Source organism: Vidua macroura, chromosome 7 (genome assembly GCF_024509145.1).
Source record: "Vidua macroura isolate BioBank_ID:100142 chromosome 7, ASM2450914v1, whole genome shotgun sequence".
Taxonomy (NCBI): Eukaryota; Metazoa; Chordata; class Aves; order Passeriformes; family Viduidae; genus Vidua; species Vidua macroura.
Genome location: NC_071577.1, coordinates 40504930 through 40529565, shown reverse-complemented (window position 1 = coordinate 40529565; position 24636 = coordinate 40504930). Strand labels below are relative to the sequence as shown.

The 24636-nt window shown below is 53.2% G+C and overlaps 2 protein-coding genes and 1 long non-coding RNA gene across 5 annotated transcripts in view; 2 read left to right on the top strand and 1 right to left on the bottom strand.

Moving 5' to 3' along the window:
* Positions 1-2912, top strand: part of CCDC148 (coiled-coil domain containing 148) — a 50101-nt gene extending 47189 nt beyond the window's left edge. For all 3 annotated transcript variants that reach the window (XM_053982799.1, XM_053982798.1, XM_053982801.1), the window contains 2 exons: positions 73-213; positions 1185-2912. In XM_053982799.1, coding sequence (XP_053838774.1) covers positions 73-213; positions 1185-1331 — 288 coding nt within the window. In that variant the 3' untranslated portion in view covers positions 1332-2912. The remainder of the gene's footprint in view (positions 1-72; positions 214-1184) is intronic.
* A 455-nt stretch (positions 2913-3367) lies between these two features.
* On the bottom strand, positions 3368-10772 carry UPP2 (uridine phosphorylase 2). The gene is made up of 7 exons (XM_053982995.1): positions 10643-10772; positions 9934-10051; positions 8746-8904; positions 6568-6682; positions 5738-5947; positions 4364-4510; positions 3368-3810 (listed from the first exon to the last, which is right to left on the bottom strand). Exons 1-7 carry the CDS (start codon positions 10666-10668, stop codon positions 3656-3658), a joined length of 930 nt encoding a protein of 309 aa, XP_053838970.1. The 5' UTR covers positions 10669-10772; the 3' UTR covers positions 3368-3655.
* Positions 10773-15916: 5144 nt separating this feature from the next.
* On the top strand, positions 15917-24014 carry LOC128809943 (uncharacterized). Its single transcript, XR_008437875.1, has 3 exons — positions 15917-16074; positions 16203-16504; positions 23784-24014. It is a non-coding gene; the product is annotated as an uncharacterized LOC128809943 (long non-coding RNA).
* The last annotated feature ends 622 nt before the right edge of the window (positions 24015-24636 follow it).

Sequence of the window (24636 nt, the reverse complement as noted above, 5' to 3'; positions counted from 1 at the left end):
TCCTGAAAATGACCTGCTCTTGCCTTAGCTCTGCACTGACAGAGTAATTGTTATTTCATACTGTGTCTTTAGGTTGCCGTTGTTGCAAAATTAGATCCAGCCAGAGCAGTGGCTGACACGGTGGCATCAAAAGCTCGGATGGGCATTGGAACCAACGCCGAGTCTGAGCTGCAGCAGCCCCTGTTCAGGTTGCACACGTACAGTGAGGAGCAGGTAATGGGCTGTAATCGTGCTGTGTAAGTGAATCAGGAACTGAACTGGCTGTACTCGTGTTTCAGGGCACTCAGGTTGCTGAGGAGGCTGCTCCCTCAATTTCAAATGCACTCAAGGAACACCTTGATATCTTTAAATTCCCTCGCTGTTACCTATATGCTCAGTCAATGGAATTTGAAAATTATTTATGAAAAGAGAAGAGCTATGGTACAATCCTGCAGTGTAAAAGCTTTCTTTTGACACTGAATAAGATGAAATTTAACAATGTCTACAGCTGAAGTTGTCCAGCACTGCCCATTTTAAGACATTTTAAAGCTTCTCAGTTTGATAATGGAAAGATGTGGGTTTTGTTTGGTTATTAAAATTCCCCAAATCTGACCAATGTATGAGGTTCTGACAAATCTTATCTTAAAGATGCTTTGAACATGTATATTTGGGTCCTGTGTCTTAATTATCAGCATGCTCTTTCTGCTTCAGCTCCAGAGGGGTTTGGTGCTGCTCGAGCTGCAGTATGTGATCCCCACCCAGCACATCCCCGTGCTCCTTCCCAGTGCTGCTGTGGATCATGTGCCAGTGCTGGTGGCCAGCAGCTCTGGGCACTGGGAGGTGATGCTGGAAGCAATGTGTCGCTCTTCCTTGTACTTCCAGTGCAGTCCGACTGCAGACCATGGAACAGGGAAAGAGGCTTACAAATTTTGTCAGATAAACTTTTGACAAATTCCAGAAGTAATTTCCCTCAGATTAATTGTCATTCTGACCAATGGAAGAGGCACTGCCATGTAAGCCCAAGGCAACACTGTGAGAAAAATCGTAAAGGCATTTGAAGCACTTGGGAGCTGTAGGAACAACCAGGAGGAGATTGGAGTCTGTGCTGTGCTTGGGGCTGTGTGCATGGGGAACACGGGGAAAGGCAGCAGCTCCCCAGGGAGCTTTTTGGCTTCTATTGATCGTTGCTGTGGTTTTTTTAACAGGTCATTTCTGACCCCAGGCTCCGTGTCGAGCTCGCTCTCCGAGAAGCTGGACTGCATAAAACACTTTATGCAAGAGAGGTTTTGTCAAAACTTCCACCACCGAAGCTTCCAAGAAGAGACATGGAATCTACAGCTTTTGGAATGTAGAGCACGTCTCATCTGAGGGGCAGAGCAGCATCAGGGCTCTGGGCTGGCCCACAGTATGCAAACCTTCAATTCCCTTGGCTTGTCCTAGAAGGGCTCAGTTCCCTGTGTGTGCACTCCAAGCCCTTCTGAGCTGTGCTGCACCACGTTCCACCTGCCCGCTGTGGGTCTGCAGAGGCTGGGCTCTGTGCTCCTGGAGGCTTGCCCACGTCCCTGGAGCTGGGACACCTTGCTGAGGGACTCCTACACACAGCCCAGGCCAGTCTGATGTGCAGCACCTTGACTAGGAATTCTTGGGATTTAATTGGCAGCAGAAGTCCAAAATAGCTTTGCACAGCAGTTATTTTAGATTTTATTATGTTATGTGAATAAATCCCACTATTTTCTTCCAAGGTTTCTTGAGAATTTGATTCTTTTAGGTATAAAATCTTCATTGCCATGAATGTTTCTAATATTCCTTGATTATAAGATGAAACTTAAACCTTTGTCTATATTTAGAAGGCAACTTCCTGCATCATATTTACTGCAAACCAGTCATTCAATTTCATATTGCAGATTAGTTTTTCAGCATAAATTATAAATAGAGCTGGGATCTTTATTTCTTTATTTTCTGGTGTGACAGACTCCTGAGACTGAGCACAGGAGCAGCATAATCCCAGTGTTGCAGCTGAGTTTAGTGGGGAAATGCTGCAGAGCCTGCCCTGAGCTGGGGGAGTGATGTCTTCTGGCCTCAGCCTTGGTGTGCTTGTGCTAAAATTAACAACTCTGTGTATATTTGTGCTTTTTATTTTGGTATCTCCTTTGGGGTAACTCGTTATTTTTAAAACACACTTGGCCACCTCAAACCAGCTATTCCTGTGGGGATATTCCCTGGATATTCCTGTGGGGAGACCAGCAGTGCTCTGCTGTGGGGAACAGACTGGCTGTGAGACAATTCCCAGAAAGGCATCATCCCAAACCTAGGCAGTTGATTTTTTTTTTTTTCCCTTGCCTTTAAAAGCAGATCTACACGATAAAAAAAATTTGCACCACTGAAATTGAGATTATAGTTGTCATATTTTATAAATACCAAGATGTTAATGAAAAAGAAAGTTTAAAGGGAGCAGACATTGGTTTTGAAATAGCGGGCACGGATTTTTAGGCTGAGACTTGTGGTTATTTTCATGTCTGTAATTTCTCAGGGTAGAGACTGAGTAGAAGTCTATAGAAGTCTGGGCTACCTCAGTACAACGATAAGTCAGGGCCTTTAGTGATACAGTGAGGCCAGAGTGAGGATTTTGGTGGGGGGCTTCACGTAACAGTGGAGCATGGAGAACATGCAGGTCAGTAAAAGGGTACTCACACAGCACTACCAAGGCTGCTTGTGCCAGGAGACCCCTTGGCTGCTCCCCAGCCTGGCCAGACACCTCTTTCCTGCTCCCGTGGGAAGGAGGTGGATGTTTCACCCTACTTCATAATCCTCACTTTAGTATCGGTCACAACTGATCAGAACCCTTCAGGAAATGGAGATGCTTACAATGACATTGGTTTTCATGATAAATCTTTCTACACTTGAACAACAACAACAACAACAACAACCAAATTCTTCCATGAATTCTACACATGAATTCTACACATGAAAATAGTAATTTTAAAAATGTTAATGATAAATAGGCTTCTCGACTCACACCTCTTGCAGCCCTGCTTTGTGGGTTTGGCTGAGTAGTAGTGGCAGTTCAGAGCTCAGCTGTCTTTATGCCAGCAATGAAGCACGGGCAGTTCACTCTCACACTTTTATAAAGCTTGGTAAGAATTTCTCTGTGAAAATTAAGTTACTCGGTTTCAAGACAGACTACTTATTTGTGAATTTTGGTAGTGAGAAAAGTGTCTTCAATGTCAACCAGCGCCTGAAGGTGAGCTCCTCAGCTGACCACGGCTGGCTGCTGCGGTGTCCCTGTTGTACTCAAACTCTGGCATGTGCCTGTTCGTGACATCTTTAAATACTGTAGGAATGAAAATCTGAACGGCCTTTGTAACAGCAGTAACAAAATGGTCACAAATTAACTTTCATGTTATTTACTTAGGTTTTGTCTTTATGCCCAAAGCAAAGGGATCTCCTTCCTGGAAGATCGCTGCGGACAGGAGTGACCCTAACAGGACAGTCCTTTACGGCGGCTGGAGGCAGGAGTGAGGACAGCCTGAGCCTGCTGTCAGCGCAGACCGTGTCAGCGCGGTCCAGCCGCGCCGCGCTGGCCGCGGGCCGGGCGCTCTCCCGTTCCCGGAGCGGGCTCCGTGGCCGGGCCGGGCCCGCGGCCCCGCTCCCGGCGCGGGGCCCTGCGGTGCTGCCCTCACCGTCCGTCCGTGCGGAGGAGTCCCAGCCGCTTGCGGATGAAGGCGGCGATCAGGCGCTGCGGCCGCTGCTGGTACTCCCACAGCACCTCGTGGGACGCCCGGATCTGGTCCCCCTGCAGCCGGTCCAGGAGCGCCACGCACACGACGGCGGCTGTAGGAGGGTGAGCGCGGTCACCTCGCGGCCCGGCCCTCACGGCCCGGCCCGGCCCCGCCGGCCCCCGGGCGGAGCGGGCCCTCACGGCCCCCGGGCGGAGCGGGCCCTCACGGCCCGGCCCGGCCCCGCCGGCCCCCGGGCGGAGCGGGCCCTCACGGCCCCCGGGCGGAGCGGGCCCTCACGGCCCGGCCCGGCCCCGCCGGCCCCGGGCGGAGCGGGCCCTCACGGCCCGGCCCTCACGGCCGGAACGGCGGCCCCGGCTCTGCTGCCCGGGCTCTGCCCCGCAAACCCTCCGGGGCTGTGGCAGCACGGCCGGGAGGTGCTGTAGGACCAGGAGGGGCGTGAAGGGAGCGAGCTGTTGGTTTGTCCAGCAAAGGACACTCAGGTCTTCTAATGCACACTTGGGTTTTGCTGAGCTATGAAATTTGCTTTAGTGTCCTTTTCTAGATAAAATCATTAAGGATGTGTGTTTGGCCTTCTGACACAGAACAGGACCCTTAGAGGGGGCTTAGTCCATCTGTGGGGAGGAGGTGGAAGCAACACGACTCACCTTTGAGGCCACACAGTCCACACAGGGCAGCGAATGCAGTGGACTCCATCTCAATATTCCTCACGCCAGCCTCATAAGCCCTCCTTAAGTACTCCAATTTTTTTTCACTGGAAAAAGAGCATAATGCACCATCTAATCTCCCCTGACCTGGAAAGGAAGCAGAGAACTGTCATTATTGGCCTTGCGTGGTGTCATGGGGCATAGGTACAAATGGGAAGACCAGCAGTGCCCACATTCTGTCTGAGGCCCACAGAGTTTTCCTGTGAGCAGCTGGTTAATTCATAGTCCCCTCAGTGTTAAAGCCAGCGAGATGTGTCTCTGTATAGGGGAAAGAATGACACAGGTTTCAACACTGGTAAAAGGTCGAGTCAGCCCTCAGGAAGGAGGTACCAGCGGATGCTGTGCTCTGTGGGAACAGGCCATTGCTGCGTATCAGCTGTGAAGGTCTGCCAGGTTAAATCCCAAAAATGCCAGCTGACTCCAGAAGAGGTTCAACAAGCTGTGCGGAATGGGAACACTGAGGAGAGGAAACCCCTTCAGTGTGGGTTTAATTTTTCTGCAGGGGCTGCTGTGGATGGAAGCTGGAGCTGCTTGTGGAGGCATTCCTGGTGCGGGCAGCACCGGTGTGGTCGGGGAGCTGTGCCAGGGCTCTGGTGCTCCCCTGCTGCAGCTCCAGGAACCGCTGCAGGCAGGACTAACACTGTGTTCAGGGAGGGCAGCCATCCCGGCCCTCTCCTCCAGCCCCTCGGGGGGCTCTGGCTGTGCTGCTGTGTGCTCAGAGCAGACCCCTGCCCCGTGCAGCTCCTCCTCTCACAGTGTCTGAGGGCCGTGGGGCAGGAAAATGCTTACCTGTGGCTGGCCAGCCTGGACCACCCTTCAGTTTATTGCTGCTCCTACTTTAATCCTCTCAAATGGCTTTTTGTTTAAATAAAATATGGACTTGAGCAATACACAGATGGCTGCATCTGCAAGCAGATCTAAAGGTTTATAAATAGTGCTCAGATTATTAATTCTTCATTTATTACGTTTCATCTACTCTGCAATCAGCATTTAATTTTGCAAAGGAAATGGTTCCAGAGTAACCAAAGTTTGTTTATGGAAATCTCACGGGCAACCTAATGTTTTTCTAGTGTTTGGTAGCTCTGAATTGACAATCTGGCTGTAGGGGAACAGCTTGGTGGCAAACTCAGCAAGGTGCAAGATGGTACTGTGTGTTCCCGGGGTGGCCCCTGCTCTGCCTGGGCCCCCCAGCACCACGTGGATCTCTGTCTGCAGCCCTTCTGGGGCCTGGTTCCCTGGATAGCTTTGCCCATGGAAGAGCGGAAAGACTTGGCATTACGTGTGGTGAGGAAGGACAGACAGAGCTGGTTTTACCTTCGTAGAAGTCGTAGGTACACATGGTATGGCCAATGAGCGTGGGGAAGTCGGGAATGTCCCTGCTGCAGGCGAGTAGTTCCTCCGCGAGGTCCTTGTCCAGCTCGGTGCTCCGCACCACCACATCGTCCAGCACCACCTGCTCAAAACGTGGCTGGAAGGAGGAGTCCACGGCCGTGTCAGTGATCACAACGGACCCAGCCTCGATCCCTGTGGAAATGGAAGCTGAGGCTGCCAGAGCTCATAACACCGGTGTCCTGCTGCCAAACTTCAGCACAGTAGGAAAATCTCAACAGATCTGTGTGTGCTTGTAGGGCTCTTCTTTTCAGCGAGTAAAGAAGATGTCAGAGAATAATTGGAATTCATGAAGTAGCACAGATGTACAAGTAAAATGTAGAGAATCAGCACAGGATAAGTGATTGTGAGAATGTGTCACTCACTCCTATGAGTCACTCCTATGAGTGAGTGACAGGAGTTTAGCTGCTTCTGGCTTGCAGAGATCATGTACCCCCTACCAGCTTGTGCAGGCATGGGCAGCACCACTGCCTCAGCCAGGAGACACGGATTCATTTGGTTCACCACTAATCCATGTTTTCTGTTTTGAAAGTGACACATGGCTCTAGTGGAATCAAGGCCTTTGTAGATTCTGGGAATGTGCACTCTGCCAAGCCAGTCACTTCAAGTTTTCTGAGTTTGACCCAAAACAAAATACCATGTTTGATATTTAGAGACCTGAAAAAATGCTAAAGTTCAGAGCTGCATGACCTATTGCTGAGAGTTCTTTTTAATAATAGCTGTTTTGCTCTGAAGAAAGACCATGAATCGCTTACCTAAGCCCCCAGAAGTACCGATGCGTATAATAGTGACATCCCGGCATTTTGCATGGTGCAGCAGTTTGATCAGCTCGTGAAGCATAATGGAAATGGAAGGGATGCCCATTCCATGCTTTTGGAAGGAGAGAGAAGAGAAACATCAGTCCCCACGAGGCTGCGGCAGGTGACAGGTACATGACTGCAACAAGCTCAGGGTTATGCTGTGGCCTCTTCTGCTGATTATGTGAACAGCAATTTTTTTGAGGGGTAAGAGACATCTTGGGGTCTTTTTAGTCTGTCCAGGTGAGGTGTCTAACCTCTTCTCCTCCCCTAGATGCTTTAAAGGTTCTTCAAGTTAGTAGAGCTGGTGTTCATCCCTGGGGACCCTGTGAGGGCACACAGATGGTGCCTGTCCTTCAAGGAAGGTCCACAAATACATCCCAACATCTGAATGCTCCCAGAGCTTCCCCAAGCATTGCCAATCCTTACACTATGTGCTGACTCACACTTTGTTGTGTCCTGCTCGTGCTCTGGGAGCAGTGAATTTCAGTGAGAACAACCGGAGCCTTCACTTCTCCATGTGCCTTCCAGCCTGTCCTCACCCCCACTGGAGCATCCCTGCTACATTGCTGGGCACAATGGACAGCAGAAGGGTTTGTGTCCCTCGGTGAGGACAGGCTTCAGGGTCAGGTGTTTGCTGCATGCCTTGCAGGCTGCCTGTCCCTCTTCCTGGCTGACATTCCCTGCCCTGCTGCCCTTCTGTCCCCAGCCCCTGCCTGGCTACCAGCTCCCCACTGCTGGCACTGGCTTGTTCCCATCCTCCACGGACAGTGCTGCCCCACTCCCCAGGGCTGGCAGATGTTCTGCAGGCCTGCAGCTGCTGGGGCTTCTGCTGCATCTGCCCAGTGCTCTGTTGCTTGTTCATCTGTCTTCTGCTCCATTGCTAGACCAACATCCTTTTCTTAGCCTAACTTTCAAGTAAAAGAAGTGTTTGGTGCTGTGGAGTTTGGTTTTTCCTCTTGAAAATGCCTCACATTTTTTTGATTTTGCTATCATCTTCAAAAACGTGAAGGAAGCGTGTATGGAAGCCCCATTGATTAAGGTACACAGCCAGTTTTTGTGTTGTTTTGTCTCCTTTCTCTTGGCTGTGAGACCAGTGCTCTGTTTGTCTTGTATCATGTTTTAAATATGAAACCTTTTTGTGTGTTGTTATTCTGGAACATCAGCCTGGCTTATTTGCTGATGCCTAAAAAATTAATTCTCATTGTAAATATTCAGAGCTGGAGTCTGTGTTCCTGCCCCTGTATGTTTGAGCTCAGTTGTGTTTCTAAGCAACTTGCAGAAATGTGATGTTGGCAGCAGCTCTGCATGATGCTTCCCAGGGCAGCCATGTGCTCTGCCCCGTGTCTCCTTCTGCACTGGCCAAAGCCGGTGCATGGCCACAAGCTCAGAGAGGGTTTGCCTCTGGCCGTGTTACTGCTGCTGCCAGGCTGGGGAACAGCAAATCTTGTGGCAGTTCTCCCCCTTGGATCCTCTCAGACTGATTCCCTCAGACTTGATTCCCTTGGTCAGGATTGGTTTGGTTTTGTCAGAGGGAGCTCTGTTGTGTGAGTGATTCCATCTGCTGTGAATCACACTTCAGACTAATCTTGTGCCTGAAGAAATGGAGTCAGGACCAAGCTTTTGGGTGTGAATGCTCCCCAGCACAGCCTGTGTTTGCTTTTTCCTGTGTTCAGTGCCAAAAATCATGCTCTAAAAGAATAATTAATAATAAGGCCAGCTTTTTCTTTTAGAGCTTGTATCAATGTAATACTCCCAGCAGCATTTCATAGTTCATGTGTGGTGAGAAGTGGTTTTGCCTCCCAAACGGAGCAGAGCAGAACATGTGCACGTCTGATACTAATGCGGCCCTTTCCAAATGGAGAGAGCAGGTGCTGGGGAATGCTATTCAAAGAGGAGCAGCTTTGCCGTGGCTGAGGTTGCGCTGGTGTGAATGACTGAAGAGTGAAAAGAAGGAAAAACTGTGCTGGTGGGTGCTGGGGGAGGCGAGGGCATGTGAGGGAGAGGTCGTGCCAGCCCGTCCCTGTGCCGGGGCACGGCCCCCGCGCTGCCCGGCTGTGGGACCCAGCCAGCAGCAGCCCCAGGCGGCCCCGAGAGCGCGTCCCCAGATGTGTCCCCAGCCGGCGCGGAACTCACGCTGATGGAGAGCACGGGCCCTGCCCGGTACATGGCGTAGCGGTCCGAGCCCGCGCAGATGTCAGCCACGTCCTCCCCGGCAGCCGCCAGCCCCAGCTCCCGCCGCATGAACTGGGCAAACGCCCTCATCCTGTTCGGGCTGCCGCCAACGCAGACGAACTGAAATAAAGTATCAGCGTGTTGTACTTAGCTAGAGCAGGTACCGCGAGTCAGCCTGGATGTGGCGGTGGTGGCTGTGCCAGGCACATCTTCCCAGAGAAAGCAGCGGGACGCCACTTCCTCACCGTCAGTCAAGGGACATTGGAACACCTGAGGGTCACAAAACCAGGAGTTAACACAAAACTCAGGCTGGCACTCTGGCAGGGTGGCGACTACCCTGGGTCTGGGCAGCCATACAGCTGCACATACTTGGGTATCAGTCCTAGGCAAGAAAATCTAAAATAATTCTGCAAATTTGAGCTGGTAGTATCACCACTGATAGCAAAGCAAACCCAGATGTTGGAGGAGCTCATTGGTTAATTTATTCTATGAACAATGCTGACTGCAATTAGAGAGCACTGCTGATTGCACAGAGGCCAAAAAGTCAGGGAGTAAAAAGGACAAATTTTACCTATTAAAGGAAACTATGTTCGCTGAAGGTAGGAGGAGGAGTGCAGCTGCCACGGCAGTGCTGATCCTGCTGCCAGGGTGCAGGGCAGCAGGAGCCCACGCTGTGCTGTGAAAGGCTGCTCCAGCCCTGGGCACTGAGGCTCTTCCCCTGCACAACTAGGGAAAGACTCTGGTTTGAAATGAAAGGATGCCATCATGGCAAGTCAGTTTTGACAGCAGGTCTCAGCCAAAAATAGGACATTCTCCTTCCCATGTCTCTAGTAGATGATGATCAAGATGCTTTGGACAAATGCTTCCTCTGTCTGTCCTCCAACATGGGGACAATATTAAATCAGGTTTTACAGAGCTACAGGTTTCTAAAAGGACAATTTTCTGTTGTGATTTCTGCCCAAAACAAACAAGGACAGACAACCTCCTTGCCCAGGCTGCTTTGGCTGTGGAGTCCCTTAGCTGAGCAGCCAGACCCCACCCCACGGGAGCTTTGACAGCAGCGGGGCCCAGCATGGGCCGGTAGCACCGTGGGATGCACAGAGAGAGCCTGTGCAGGGGGGAGCTGCTGCCTCTGGACCTGCTCTTTACCTTTATGTCCCCAAACATCGCTGGCAGGTTGTGCGTCTTCGTTCCCAAGTCCAAGTGGTACAGGACGTCCTCCTCCATCAGGTCCAGGTGTGGGTTTTTAACAAGGACAAGCCCACTCCTGCAGGGAGAAAAGGAGGAGATGGGTTGGGGCACCAGGCAGTGCCCACAGGGAGGGGGACAGGCTGAAGTGGGGCACAGGGCAGCCTGGAAGCTCCACAAGGGTACACACAGCCATGGTGTTGGACAAGGGATGGGACAGGGACAAGGGACAAGCCAGCTGTGTGTGGTGTTTGGACCACATTGTCTTTCTGCTCCACATAACCTGTTTGACACATCTGTTATTCTATCTATGTATCTGGCAAAAAATATGTCTCGGTATTTATCAATTTTGTCAATGGCTACCTTAGCTCTTTCCTTCATAGGGTTTTGCCAGCAATGCCCAGGGGTGATATACTGTGCTGTTTTCTATATGACAGTTTATTAAGCTCTTAGCAAATCAGGATTTCACACTTGTCCCAAATAACTGCCTGGCAGGGTGAGTGCAGACACTGCAGGCAGCCAGAGGCCAGCTTGCTGTCCCTTTCCATCTGCTCTAAGGGAAGCAGCTAACTAACAATGCAGGTTAGTTTTATAAATGAGGCTTAAAGAAACCCAGAGAACATTTTTTTTCTCTTATTAAAACAAATTCAGATGTTCCCCTGTTACTTACCCTGAGTAACCTGTTGTTTCGGTCATAGTGGCTCCGCCAGAGTCAGCTGAAAGCGATACCCTGCCAAAAAGGTAAGGAAAACACTGCCTGTGTTCTCAGCTGTCCAGGTTTAGAGCTCAGAAGAGGTTTCAAGGGGCTCTGCAGGGGGTTAAATACCTCCTGTGCTTTGTGCAGCTCCCAAGGTCAACAGTGGCCAGTCCCACTCCTGTGTGCCAAGGTTCCTCCCTGGCTGGCATGGTTCCTCCCAGACTGCCTTCTTGGGCAGGTGCGTCACCAATAACCTTGACTGGCGGCCCTATGGCCGGGGCCAGTGACCTGCTGGCCCTCTGGCTGGTGACACTGTGCCCTCTGGCCGGTGGGGAGGGCACCGGGCATGTGGCTACACATGTGCACCCTGCGGAGGTGGCTTGTCTGAGCTGGATGTTGCTATGCTACCCCCGGGCTGTGTTTTCTTGGCCCTGGGGACTGAAGGACAGCCAGGCTGCTGGCCTGGACACTTCTGCCAGCTGAGCCGTTCTCTGGTCCCAGTAGGTGCGAATCCAAAACGTCCCTGCATTTGTCTGGGGTGCACAAAACCGGAATTTGGGCTGTAGCCAACCTCCAGCCGTGCTCAGAACAGCTCCTGGACCACCAGCCTGGCCTGGGGAGGCTGATTTCACTCTCAGCAATGCCCAGACAGCACTGTTGGCTCTCATGGTCCGCCCAGCCCTGTCTCAGCCCAGGAGCCTGTCAGAACAGTGTGCAGTGTACCAGGGACAGCCTTGCACAGCTCCCAGTCCAGGGCAGCCAGAGTGCTTGTGGGGCTGCAGGGCGAGTGTGTGATGCTCCTGCAGGAGCAGAGGAGACTGGTCCTGCTTCCTGTCCCAACGACAGGAGACACTGCCCTGGAAGATATTTCAGGCAACCACTGCAGGGGCAGAATCTGGCATTTGCTGTTGGCCTCTGGGAATTGTCGATGGAAGCTCTGATAATTAGAGAAGTGATAGGTAATTAATTACTGGTGAAAGCACATTGTGTGGGGTTCACTTGCACCCTGCATTCAAACAGTGATGCAGTCCTGCTTTCCTAATGGGGAGGGACAGAAATTGTTGTAACTGAGGAAGCCTTTCCCTGAGCAAATGCCCATTTTGCTACCCATCCAAACCCTCTAAATTGCAAAACCCTGTATAAAAATAAGCAAACACTGCAAGCCAGTGGCCTGGGAACATGTAAATTGGGTACCTTGCCCAAGATAGGGTCAGGATAGCTCTGAGAAGGAGAAGGAGCAGAGCTCTCAGGGATATTTCAGGCTTGCTGGAGTCATACCAAAGGCAGGCTGGAAGGATTTCTCTGCTCTGATGAAGTTCTCCCTCCCTGGATGCTGTTCACATATGCCTGCCAAAAATGACTTATTACTGACGCTCTACAGCACTCCTGAAGAGTAAGGATCTGGAGACTCTTTCCCTTTCAGAAAGCACCAGATTTCTGCGAGGGGCACGGAAACAGTTTCCTTGGGGCTGCACACACCTTCTGCCTGCCGAAGGCACTTGGTGCGATTGCTGTGGTTTCGGGTGCACAGCGGATCGTGCAGTGGGCTCCACGCAGAGCTTCCAGTCGTGTCCAGTGGGAGTTACCCAATCTGGGGAACAGAGCAGAAAGTTTGTTGCTGTTTGCCAGAGGTGGCTGGGAATGCTCTGGGGGAGGTGGGATCAGGCTGAGGCTTCCTGTGGATTCTCCTTCTCTGGTCTTGTCTGGTGGAGGAACATGAGGCTCTGGCCCTGCGCCCTCCTCCAGCACAGCTGGGCAGGGCTTTCATCGGGGAGCGAGGGTTCAGCAGAATGGTGGATGGATGGGTGGGCGATGGACAGACAGCTGGACGCCTGAGTGACTCTGTGGCAGGGCATGACTTCCCACATTCTGCCTGGGGTGGTAAAGGCAGTACTTCCATGTCTCTGCCTGCCTTCCATGGCAGAGTGTTTCTGGGCATACCTGGAAGGGTCCACACCTGCATGGTTCAAACCATCCCACGATAAAACAATTTTCCCAAGCACATGGATAACTTCTTAAATATTTTCTTATGAAAAATAGTGTTCCAGCACAACCTGCTGGGACATCCCTGCCTGGTGGTCAGCAAAGCCCCTGCCCTGCCCTGCTGCAGCCTCTGCCCTGGTGTGCTCAGTCCCAGGCAGAGACCTGCCCTGTGCTGGCAAAAGGGGCAAGATTTTGGAGGGTGTCTCTGCTGAGTGAGTAAGGACAGAGTCCCCTAGAGCCACAGCTCTATCTGGAATGTCAGGCTGAGAACTGGTGGGCAAGCAATGTTCCTGCAGTGTTTGTCCCTGCTGTGCCCAAGGTAAAAGGAACCAGTGTGTTCTGTTTAAGTAAACATGATTGCACCAAGGGAAGCGGTTGGATTGTGCTTTTGGCTTCCCAGAAGTGACGTTGAAGAGAAGGGACAGCAGCCATCACCATGGCCATTCAGGTTTCAGGGCCTGCCTGGCTCAGGTCAGCTCCCTGCCTGGCCAGTACAAGCAGTCCCTCACCTTTGGTTCCTTTGTCCATGATTATTTTTCCCATGGTTGTACTTCTTTGGGATGGCTTTCAATAAATCCCAAACTGAAGTGTGGCTGTTCTTTTCCTACCTCTCCTGCTTTCTATGGCAGAGGCTGCAGAATGGAATGGAATAGAGTAACACAAATAGAATAGAGTAGAATAGAATTGAATAATGGACTAGGATAGGATGAAATACTGAAATAAAATGCTTTCAGTTAAAAGGGACCGCAGTGCTGATCTAGCCCAGCTGCCTGCCTGTTTCTCTTCCTCAAGGGAGTGTGGGGAGGTGGGGATGGTGAGAAGCAAAGAGCACTGCCCCAAGTGAGTGTTTGTTTGTGCCTGATTCAGAGCTAAATCCAGCCTCTCCAAGTGCCAGGCAGTGGAGCTGTTACCATATGTGCTAGAGGATGACAAATAAAGCACGATGAAGTATACGGCAGAATAACATATGGCAGTGTAGACAGGCTCTCGGCAAGGGAAGAGATGGGGAGAGCCAGCGCTCCCCGCGCCCATCCGACACCTCTTGTCATGTTAAATGCTATTTTAGAACAGACAGCGATGGCATCCTGTGCGCGGCAGGGAGCTCGCACCCGCCTGTCCTGCCAGGGCTCTGCAGCCTTGCTCCCAGCGAGCGCCGGCAGCTCCTTCTCCACTCGGCTCGTCTCTGCCTTCCGTCCCGCCGTGCTGCTGCTGCTGCTGCAGCTCCCTGGGGTGCTGATGGATGAGATACTCCAGCAGCCTGGAGCGCAGCCCTGTCTGTGGCCGCCGGGTCGGGCTGGGCAGGGCAGGAGCAGGTGGTGCCCATCGCAGGAGTGAGCTCCTCCACCACCACCCCGGCAGGACATGTGAGCCTGCGCTCGGCCTCATGCTTCTGCTTCGATAGCAGAGAGCTGAGGAACGTTCACAGTCCGAGGGATGACTTGTGCATTCCTCTAGCGATGATTGCTGGCAGTCGGCGTAAGGGAGCAGCAGAAGCACTGGGAAGTGTTTTACCTGACAGGAGGAAAGCCATGTGCCAGCAGCACAAAGATTTCCTGCTCTCCTTACCCGGCCTGTTCTGCGGAGCCAGGAAAGCAAAGTGTGGATTTTTATCAGCTGTTTGCTCTGGCTCCATGTTTTGCCTTGTTTATTATTGGTATAAAGCTGCTCTTGGCATTGGGAGCAGACAGTAAAACACTCCCCAAAGGATCCAGGCTCCACAAACCCTCGGGGCACTAGAGTAACTGCAGCTTGTCAGGACATGTTTCCCCTGAGGGGAAGCACTACCGCAAAGCCATTTATTTCAGGCAGAAATCAGCTGCCTGACCTGTGTCGCTGTTCAGGATTTATTCAGGAGCTGCTGATCTGCCAGTCCCGTGTCACCCCACAGGAGGGGCTGAGAGTGCTGCTGCTCCACTGCAGGAATGCTCCTTACAGTTGTGGACAGGCACTCTTCCCGCCATTCCCTCTCTGCAGCCTTGCCCATGGCAGGTGGGGTTCACCCTGGGAACAGGCAGGGATTTGCCTGCCCTGCCCCAGGGCAGGTGGGGGCTGTGCCCATGCTCTGGGTGCCCTGCCCTGCTGGGCTGCCCAGGAGGTGAGGACACTAGGGTGGCAGCCACGCACCTCTGCCCTTGCAGGTTCAAGGAGCACCAGGCTGGCCCCACACAGGCCTTGGGAAAAGGGTTCTTCTTAGGTTTAAACCCAGTTTCTGGCTGGGGTTGGTGCTGGCTTGTTGCAGGAGTAGGGGTCCTGGCCTGGCTCTGCCTGGCTCCACATGGATTGCTGCTGCCCGTCATGGACAGATGCCTTCCCTGGCCCCACATGGATCTACTTCAGCAGGAAATGTTGCTTCTGGCATCTTGCTTCTCCCAAGACTGAGCTCCTTTCCTGCCTCCAGGCAGGATAAAATTGGTGAGAAGGAAGATGAACAGTGGGCCAGTTTGGCAACAGAGACCTCTCATCCACTCTGGGGCAGGTTCCCCCTTGCCATCCTCCATGCTGCTTTTTGTTCCCTTCACACTGCAGGGGTGGGTGAGCTATTGCCTGCTGGGGGTACCCACAGAGGTTTGTGTAAATGCCCAGTTTGCTGTGACAGAGCAGACCTGGGATCGGCAGTGAAACCTGCAAGCGAGCCCCTCTCTGCTTGCTCCCCTCCTGCCCAGTGCTTCTCTGATCTCCAGGCTTCGAATCCGGATGGTGCCTGGCATTTTTTCTCCCTTTTTCTTTTATTTTTCTTACACAGATATTTTTATCCTTTGTCTTTCACTCTTTGGGCTTGTGGGTGCCTGTTGCAACCACTGGTGCCTGTGGGTGCAGGCAGGAGGGAGGGCTGGGAGGAGATTTCGACCACAGTAAGGCGGATGATGCAAGGCCTGAGCACAGTTCATAGAGCCATGCTGCTTGTCAAGCCCAATCACGTCTCAGAAACAGGACAAGGAACAATTTCCCATCAGGAAACATGTAGGGGCTTGGGTGGCTGAGCCCCAGCACGGTGCCCCCCAAAGCTGCCCTCCTGCCTGTGTGCCCCACAGGAATGGAGTGCCCACCGCTGGTGCAGGGCTGGAGTGTGGCAGGATGTGGTCCTTGGCCCTGGCAGTGTGGTGGTCTTGGGGGCAGCTGCTGCATCACCTCATGTACTGGATTTGCCAGCATCTGAGCTCACTGAGCACGGCTGTTCAGACACTTTCCTGCGCTCCATGCAAGGGCAGACTTATGCTGGCCCCACTATTTCAAAATTAAGCATCCAGACCCTACTTTGTCCAACTTTATTGGGATGGAAACAGCTAAAGGGAAAAAATGCTGGTTCCAGAGGAGGCACTTAGTTCTGCTCGTGCTGGGTCTGCATTTCAGTGCCCTGTGGAGATACATGGAAGACCCCAGCAAAACCATCCCTGCCTTTCCTCCCTCTTCTCTGCACCCAGGTAAACCAAGAAGGCTTGAAGTCTGGTTTTTTTTTTTTTTTTTTTTTTTCATTTTTCAAACAATTCCTTTCCTTTTCCCTGTGTTTATCATATTTTCTGTCCCTGTGTCCTTTCTCCTTCTCCTGCAGGAAGGCTGGAGAGAGAGAGTTTGTCCTGCACCCCTCCCTGACCTGCTGTTGTGCTCTACCAACACGGGAGACTGAGGCCCCAGGCACAGGGCAGGCAGAGACCATGGAGCTGGAGACAGGTGGGAGAAGCATGATAGGGGTTAAAAATAATCACATGAAAATCAAAGTGGTCTCTTGCAGCCTTCAAGACAGATCCGTGCCTTTCTCTGAAACTCTGAGGACCAAGGACCTTGATGCAATTAAGGGATCTGGCACCTCCATACTTCACCAAGGTTTTCAAGGTTTAAAACCATCATGCTCAGGTGTGCACACCTTGAGGCAGGGCTGGGTGGGATGGCACTGCTGGCTGTGCTGCCAGAGGAGATACTCTGCACGAGCATCTCTGTGCCGGGCCCCCTTGCTGGGCTGAGGGGTCCTGTGGGTGCCCAGTGGGCTCTGTGCACGTGCTGAGGGCGCGGGGTGGCAGGACAGCCCAGCTCCTTCCTCAGCTGCGAGTGGTGGTACTGCCTCACTGCTTGGTGCCACAGCTGTTCTAGCTATGCTGCATTTCTAATGTGCAATAATACTGTGCATTTTCCTTGTGTGGAAACCTCAGGATCAGAGGCAAAGCCCTGCAGTGGAAGGCAGGCCTTGCCAGCATCCTGCATGGGAATGCAAAAGCACTTCATGTCAGCAGTGCTTGCACTGGTCTGCAGAGTGTTTGAAGAGATATTCTAGAGTACCTTAATTGTGATTTCAATTATGGGCACAGAGCATTAATCTCTGTCAGATCTGGAGCATGTAAACCTCTGCCCATCTGCAGTGGGATGTGCAGTGCTGCACGTGAGGAGTGGGCAGGGATCCCCTTCAGCTTCCAGGCCCATCCTGGTGCTGGGAGGCTCCGAGTGGATGTCCGTGTGTCCCAGAGCCGGGCACTTGGAGTGGAGGCAGCTGCTGCCACCCCATCCCTCCTGCCCGTTCCTTGCTGCCCGGCAGCAATTCCTGCAGTGCCGACTGAGTGCCCAGCGAAGAGATGGCTAATGAGGGAATTAATGACGGATTCTGCGTCCTGTTTACCAGGAGTTAATTTTCAGAGAGTATTTCCAGGAGCCTTTCAGCATCTCCAGCTCGAGACTGGAAGGAAGGAGACAGGTGCCACCTTGTGTGGAAACGTTTCTCCGTGCAGCGGGCACAGACAGAATTCCTTTCCCCATTTTCTTTTTGCAAACTCCTCCCAGAGGCAGAGCGCAGCCAGCCCTCGAACAGCCCCTCCAGCTGTTTAAGGGCGCACAGCGGCACGGAGCCCTCGCAGAGGGGGTGACGGAGGGCGCTGCTCGCTCAGTTACAGCGAGTGAAAGCCCCAGGAACAGGAGGGGCTGCAGGGGCCGAGAGGCTGGACACGGCCTGGAAACGTGCGCTGGCAGCCCAGAGACCCCCGGTGTCCTGGGCTGATCCCAGTGTGGGCTGCAGGGGAGGGGGGATTGTGCCCCTCTGCCCCTGTGCTCCGGTGAGACCCGATCTGCAGAGCTGCCCCAGCCCTGGGCTCCAACATCAGAGGGACCTGGAGCTGCTGGAGAGAGCCCAGAGGAGCCACGAGCTGCTCCAGGGCTGGAGCCTCTCTGCTCTGGGGCCAGGCCAGGAGAGCTGGGAATGTTCCCCTGGAGAAGGGAAGGCTCCAGGTAGACCCTATAGCCCCTTCCAGGGCCCAAAGGGGCTTCAAGAGAGCTGGGGACAAAGATTTTAGCAGAGCCTGTTGTGATAGGACAAGGTGTAACAAAAAGAGGAGAGAGAGATTCAAATTAGAGACGTTCTTGGCTGTGACGGTGGCGAGGCCGTGGCACAGGGTGCCCAGAGAAGCTGTAGCTGCCCCATTCCTGGAAATGTTTACACAGAGGTTTGTCCCTGCTTCCCATCCCCTCACCCAGCTCTCCCTGTGCTCTAGAGCTGAGCTGGGGCAGCAGCACCCTGCTATGTGCCGCACCACATTCCAGCCATAGTTTATCCCACAGGAGAGCTGTGCTCCCAGAAAGGACCCTGGGGCACAGGGGCACAGGTCTCAGCCTGACACCCTCCAGCAGAGACCAGGACTGATGCCTCCATAGCACAAGGGGTCAGGGCAGCAAGGGACAGGGTCTGAGCAGCTGATAGGGAGGACAGGCTGAGGGAGCAGCAGCCACAGTGAGGACAGTTCTCATCATTTTGTTCTCCTAAAGCCAGGCATGAAGTTTATTTTCTTCTCCAACAGCTGATTAAGAGGCTGCTTAGGGGAAGACAAGTAATTAATCGTCTGATTCGGGACAGGGAACTGAAGACTGCTCACTGTGATGCTTCTGGACAGCTGGGATGGGACAGGAGGAGAAGGTCTGTCAGTACTGGAAGTGACAGAAATAACGCAGCAGTGTATCAGAGGGTAGGCAGCCCAGCACAGCCACAATATGCCATGAGATGCTGTTGTATTTAAATAAACACTTTGGCAGGGCCCAGATTTCTTCAGCTCTTCTGAGACTGGCATGGCTGAGGGTACAGCCTGACTCGTGTCCTTCTCCCTGGGTCTGCAGCCCCCTCCTTTCCCTGCTCTCAGGATGGAAGAGCACATGCCAAGGCTGCTCCAAAATACTCATTATGGTTTTCCAGCTCAGAACGTGGCCACTGTCTCCAAGCAGAAGCAGCCTGTCACAGAGAGGTGCAGGTGGTGAGACCCTGCTGAGCACACATGAGGTGGGGAGTCTTGAGAGAGAAGTGGGAGAAGAAGATGCTGGTGGCTGAGATGGCTGCTGGCCCCTGCTTTGCTCCTGCAGAGGTGAGGGCTCCCTTGGTTCAACCCCAGGGAGAGAGATCTGGAGACTGGCTCAAAAATCTGCAGGTTAAAAAATGGGATTTTTTGCTGTATTGTCTGACTGAGCCTTTGGCGTTTGCATCTCAGGCTACTTGCTGTGGCCCAAAGGGTCAGAAGTGTCTTTTCTTGTTCTGCACAGCCCCTGAGGTGTCCAGTGTGTCCAGGACCTATGGCTTTGGGATGACCCTAAGCCACTGGAGCCAGGCTGGGAGCCACTGCTGTCCTCCTGCTGTGCCCTGGTGCAGGTGGATCAAACCAGCTCTCCGAGGTTACCCTAGCAAAGGGCAGATAGAACAGGAGCAGGAGGAAGAGACACCTTGGTAACAGCTGAAGGTTCTTTAGGCTTCCTCAAAAGCCAGGAGCATCTTTATTGGATGGGGCTGGGGCTTTCTGCTTCCGAGTCCTCTCGCCCTACTCCCTGCTGGAAGCAGGAGCACCCCAGGGCAGCCTGGCACCGCGGGCCCCATGCGGCTCCATGTGGGCACAGTGGGCTGTGCTTGCTCTTCCTTTCCTTTCGGGCCAGTTTTGTGGCCTGACAGCCGGGGCTCTGAGGGAGCAGGAGCGTCCAAGCACACGCCCTGGCACAGGCGGGACCGAGCCAGGCACTTTGAACCACCCTCTCCAGCTGCTGCCCGTGCCTGGAGACTGGCCGGCTGGTGACTGAGCCCTGTCCTTCTCTTTCCTCCTCTCCACCACACGGACCAGTTCGACAAACTCTCCACCGCCCTTCGTGTGCCAGCACTCGGCCCTCCCGGAACCCCAGCGGGATGTGCCGGTGCCGGTGCCGGTGCCGGTGCCGGTGTTGGTGCCGGTGCCGGTGCCGGTGCTGGTGTCGGTGCCGGTGCCGGTGTCAGTGCCGGTGTCGGTGCCGGCGGCTCTCCCCAGCCACCCCCGAGCTCCTGCTCGCCCGCTGCCGCCCAGCCGGCACGGCCCCGAACGAGCCAGGGAAGGCTTTGGGAGCCTGCAGCTGGGGCTGGCAAGGGGACACGAACAACATGTGTTACAAGCCCTGGAACTTAAATATTTTGCTGCTATAAATGTTAGCAACGAGAGCTCTCGTTACATTTAAATGGCAGATGACAGAAGCAGAGGCCAAAAAAAGCTCCTTCCCAGCCAAGCAGAAGGAGAGGGGGCGAGTGCGCCGCCGGGGCCGGCGGGACACGGGGCTGGAGCTGGGGACGCCCGCTGAGGGCAGGAGCGGGCGCGGCTGCCGTGCCTCGATGGAAAAGGCACTTCTGGTGCTTTGGTCAGCAGGACGAGCACGGCACCGGGCAGGGCACTGGGAGGGGCGCTGAGCTGGGGCAGCGAGCGGGTCACCAGCACCCCATGCCCGCGGGAGCCGCGATGGTGGCCCGGGGCACCGCTCCTCCTGTCCCGCGTTGGGCCTGTGAAATGGAATGGAGCTTGCCAGCATTTCCGCCCCGATCCCCCGTGCCTGGTGACTCCGTGGTGGGAGTTCCACGGGCAGAACCTTGGCCTGCAAAGGCTCCCCCCCAGCTGGGGAGTAGTTTGCATCGTTTATGTTTCGGCGTAATTTCAATAAATTCCAGTTGGCTGTTCCTGAATAACACCCAGAGCAGAAAGGAACTGTGCAGCCTTGTGAAGTGAATCTTTGCAATTAGAGAACTTGAGCACTTTTTGGTGGGTGTTTTGCTGGAAACAAAGCACTGCATGTGATGGGCTTGGAAAGCACAGGACTAATTACCAGGGCTATTTTAAAAAACGGCATGAAAATGAGTTATGCTGCTAATGCTCAGATGCAAGAACATGGTCTGCTTAATTTAATAATACTGTGTAATTTGTGTAAAACCAAATTGGTAGCAATTATACATTATTGTTAATTACTTGGAGCTGGGCTCTCCTCGCTGTGCTGAATTGCACCTGGCTCCCCAATGCCCCAAAGTCCATGGGGTTTGTGATGTACAGAGGCACACGAGGTAAGGACCTGGAAAAGGAGAACTGTGGAAGGTGCTTGGGCTGAGGCGCTCCCCAGAGCTGCTGGGACAGCAGGCGTGTCCCGGTCCTGTCCCCACACTCACGGAGTGTCCCGGGGGAGTCGGTGGGAGCTCTGCATGCCGCGGAGCTGTTGGGACAGGCCTCACCGGCTGCTCCAGCAGCCCCAGCGCGGCCCCGACTGTGACTCACGGCCTGACTCACAGACGCCTGATGAAATACATGTACTCCCAGTCACATTCAGCACAGCTAAATATTAGAACAAGCTCTTTAATTTCAAACCCAAGTGCTTCCTGGGGTTTTCTCAGCAGCTGTGCTCGGGACAGTTGCTGTGCTGGGAGGGGCGGTGATGCAACTTTGCTGCGTTGCAACTGCCAGCTTTGCTTGTTTGCATGCATATATGCAGATATATATTTAGAAATTTCCTCAAGGCAGAAGAAAATAATTCATGCTAAGCAGGAGCTTGGAAGGTCACCTGGATTATTATTTCTGTACCACAGCTCACCTCGAGCGTATAAGCAAAGTCTTTATGTGCTGATGTTAATAATGCTAAAGAGTTAAAAACCTCAGCAGCTCTGAAGGCAATTATCAGGCTGGCTTTGTCATGCACAGCCCCATTTTGTGTGCTGCAACTAAATTGTATTTTACTGTGTATTTTAGAAGGAACAACAGTGTTTGTTAGAGGTGTTTTTTTGCTGTTGGGCTCCATCTGTCCCCAGGGCCCTCCCAGGTGCTGCTGGCCTGGGCCAGACCCCAGCCCTGCCTCTGTTGGTCTGGGGCAGTGCTCACCACTCAGCAGAGCTGAAAAGGCACAGGAGTCCAGAGGGAGATGGTTTTACCAAATTAGGGGACTGGTCTGAAGTCCAGCAGCCCCCTCTTTGAAACATTTCCTCCATGGCATCTTTCAGCTGCGTGAGCTGTTTCTACACTCCCAGAGCATTGCAAAGTGGTCTGACTTGAAATCCCAGCTGCTCCAGAGAGAGGCAGAATTTATGAAGAATCAAGGCAGTTCAAGTTGCCATGGAAATCGTTTCAAAACAGAGAAGCCCGATTTTGCTATACTTGCTGTCTTGGGAGGGTTTTCTGTGTGGAAGGATGACAGGGTGAACCTGCCCCATAGCTCAAGGGATGCTCTGTGTGCGCTGTGTTCTGGGGCCCACAGACTTCTGAAGGCCACGGTATTTGCATAACATTAATGTGTTTATTCTGATGTCTGTGGGTGCAATTTGTGCCCACAGTGCTCCTTTCACATGGACACACCATTATTACACCCGATTAATGCAAACATTGTCCAGGAAGAAGTTCCAGACTGTTCCCCAGCATAGAAAAAGCCACATGAGGTTCTCCTGCTGGGAACTGGAAGGCCCCAAATTTAATCACACTCTACTCCTTGCAAAGCTGTACAAAGTCAGCTGTGTATGAAAACCCCCATCAGATCCACTCCAGCTTTCCTTGGGGGACTGTAAGGTACCTGACAAGCCAGATGCTTTGCTACCCTCACTGCATCTGAGGCACAGAGACAGCCCCGTGATCCTCCCCAGATCTCAGAACTGGCACTTCTGACTCTGAGATGGCACTGCCAGCCACTAACCCAAACACTTTGTCATGGTATCCCTCTCAGACTGCAGCCCTGGTTTTCTCCCCAAGCAACGTTATTACAGATAAAATTCTACTTACAGCTGGAATTTCCTATCAGCAATTCAAGAAAAGATAATTGAAAAAACCCTGCACTGTTTGTAAAGCATATTTATTTGTAAGGATGCTTATGATGATAAATAAGAATTGGCATTCAAAAGAACAGAAAAATAGCCCTGTTTATAGATGATGCTGAGATTACTTCAGTAGCCTAATTATTCCCTCTGCTTCACTATTAATTAGAAATCAGTGGCATGTAAACTGTACGTGATCCAGCTACAGGAGGCTGTGGGCAGGAGCTGCCTAATTCCAGTTCCCAGCACTGGTTCCCCCCGTGGCTGTGAATGAGCCCTTAGCAACAGCTGTCCCTTGCTGAGCCATGCGTGGGTTACTCAATGACAGGTTCCAAAATTCATATTCTTCTACCAGATATAAAGCAGAAACTTTTTCATGCAAAGTGCTTCTAACCCATGTGGCTCCTCGTGCCTCCTGGGAACCCCACAGGCATTAGTGAGGGGTGGCTCTTAGCCCAGCAGTGTCACCCTTTCCTGGGAGCTCGGGTAACCACATGGGCTGCCACTGTCAAAAGTGCTGTAGGCTGCAAATAAGCAGGTGGGTGTTCAGAAGTGTTGGCTGCCACCTGTGGGGCCTCAAGGGAAACTTGGCACTTCTGGAAATGTAGCTGTTTGGTTAAATTTTGAAAAGCTGTATTAGATACCCAATCTTTAGTCTTCTCTTTTGGAAAATGGTCCTTGTTAGAGCCGTATTTTCTCCCGAGGAACACCTACACTTGAGCTACTTGAATGTCACATTCAGCTACTTGGCAGTACACTGTGGAAAATCACTGGTCTTGTGCTGTTGAGCCAAATGTAGACCTATTTGTATTTTTAAGGGAATTAGTATTCTTTTCTCTGTTTAAAACATTCCTATTACTCATAGTGAGTCAAATCCTGGCCCCATTTGGAGGGCTGTGCATAAATGGGCTGTATGCACAAAGGAGCTTCATTGGGAGCACTTTCCAAACCCTCTGTCCACCTGCCTTTTCCCAAGGGAACGAGCATTTGCCTCCAGCCCTGGCACCGCTGCTGTGATTGCTACCCACACTGTCCAGCCTGACTGTGCCACGTCTCCATGTGTCCTGTTCTGCTCCTCTGAGCTCCTCACCTCCTGTCTTGCAGACGCTCACGCTGCTGCTCGGAAGCACCGCCCGTGAGGAGGAAAAGCACAACCATGTCCCTTGTGACAGGGGAGCAGAATCATCGAGTCAGGTTGGAAAAGACCTCCGAGATCATCGGGTCTGACCTGTGCCCGATGCCCACCTTGTCACTCTGAGCAGAGCACTGAGTGCCACGTCCAGCCGTGCCTGGAGCACCTCCAGGGACGGGGACTCCAAACCTCCCTGGGCAGCCCCTGCCAACGTCTGAAAGACTTTGGAGTGGTCTCTCCTACGGAGACCCGTGCCTGGGCCTCCTCAGCTGCAGGTGGTGGTTTGGGCAGTCTCGGGGCTCGCTGCCATCACTGGGACAGCGCCTGTGGCTGTCCCCGCACAGCCCCGCGGTGCCTGGCCAGGAGGAAGCCTGTGCTGGCTGCTGTGGGTGCTGCAGCCTGCAGGGCTCACGTGCATGCAGCAGAGCAGTGCTGCAGCATGCCCAGGAACAGACCCGGCCTGGCCTGGGGCACGGGCAGGGTGAGCCTCGGGGACCGGGAGGGCAGCCCCGGCTGACCCCGAGGGAACGTGACAGCTGAGAGCGTGGGGCCACCCAGTGTGACCGCTGGGCTGGCCGGGCTTCCCTCCCAGAGCCCCGGGGCTCTGCCATGCCACTGCTCTGCCCCAGTGCCATCCCAGTGCTCTGCCATCCCAGTGCTCTGCCCCAGTGCCATCCCAGTGCTCTGCCATCCCAGTGCTCTGCCCCAGTGCCATCCCAGTGCTCTGCCATGCACTGCTCTGCCCCAGTGCCATGCCAGTGCTCTGCCCCACTGCCATCCCCCTGCTCTGCCCCAGTGCCATCCCAGTGCTCTGCCATGCACTGC

What these genes read in the sequence shown, in the direction of transcription:
- UPP2 (XM_053982995.1), bottom strand. Translation starts at nt 10,668, where the DNA reads ATGACCGAAACAACAGGTTACTCAGG. An exon ending in GGCCCGTGCTCTCCATCAGC is followed by an intron (nt 6,683 to 8,745) that starts GTGAGTTCCGCG and finishes TCCTTCCAAAAG; the next exon opens with CATGGAATGGGCATCCCTTC. An exon ending in TGGACTGTGTGGCCTCAAAG is followed by an intron (nt 3,811 to 4,363) that starts GTGAGTCGTGTT and finishes ACCCTCCTACAG; the next exon opens with CCGCCGTCGTGTGCGTGGCG.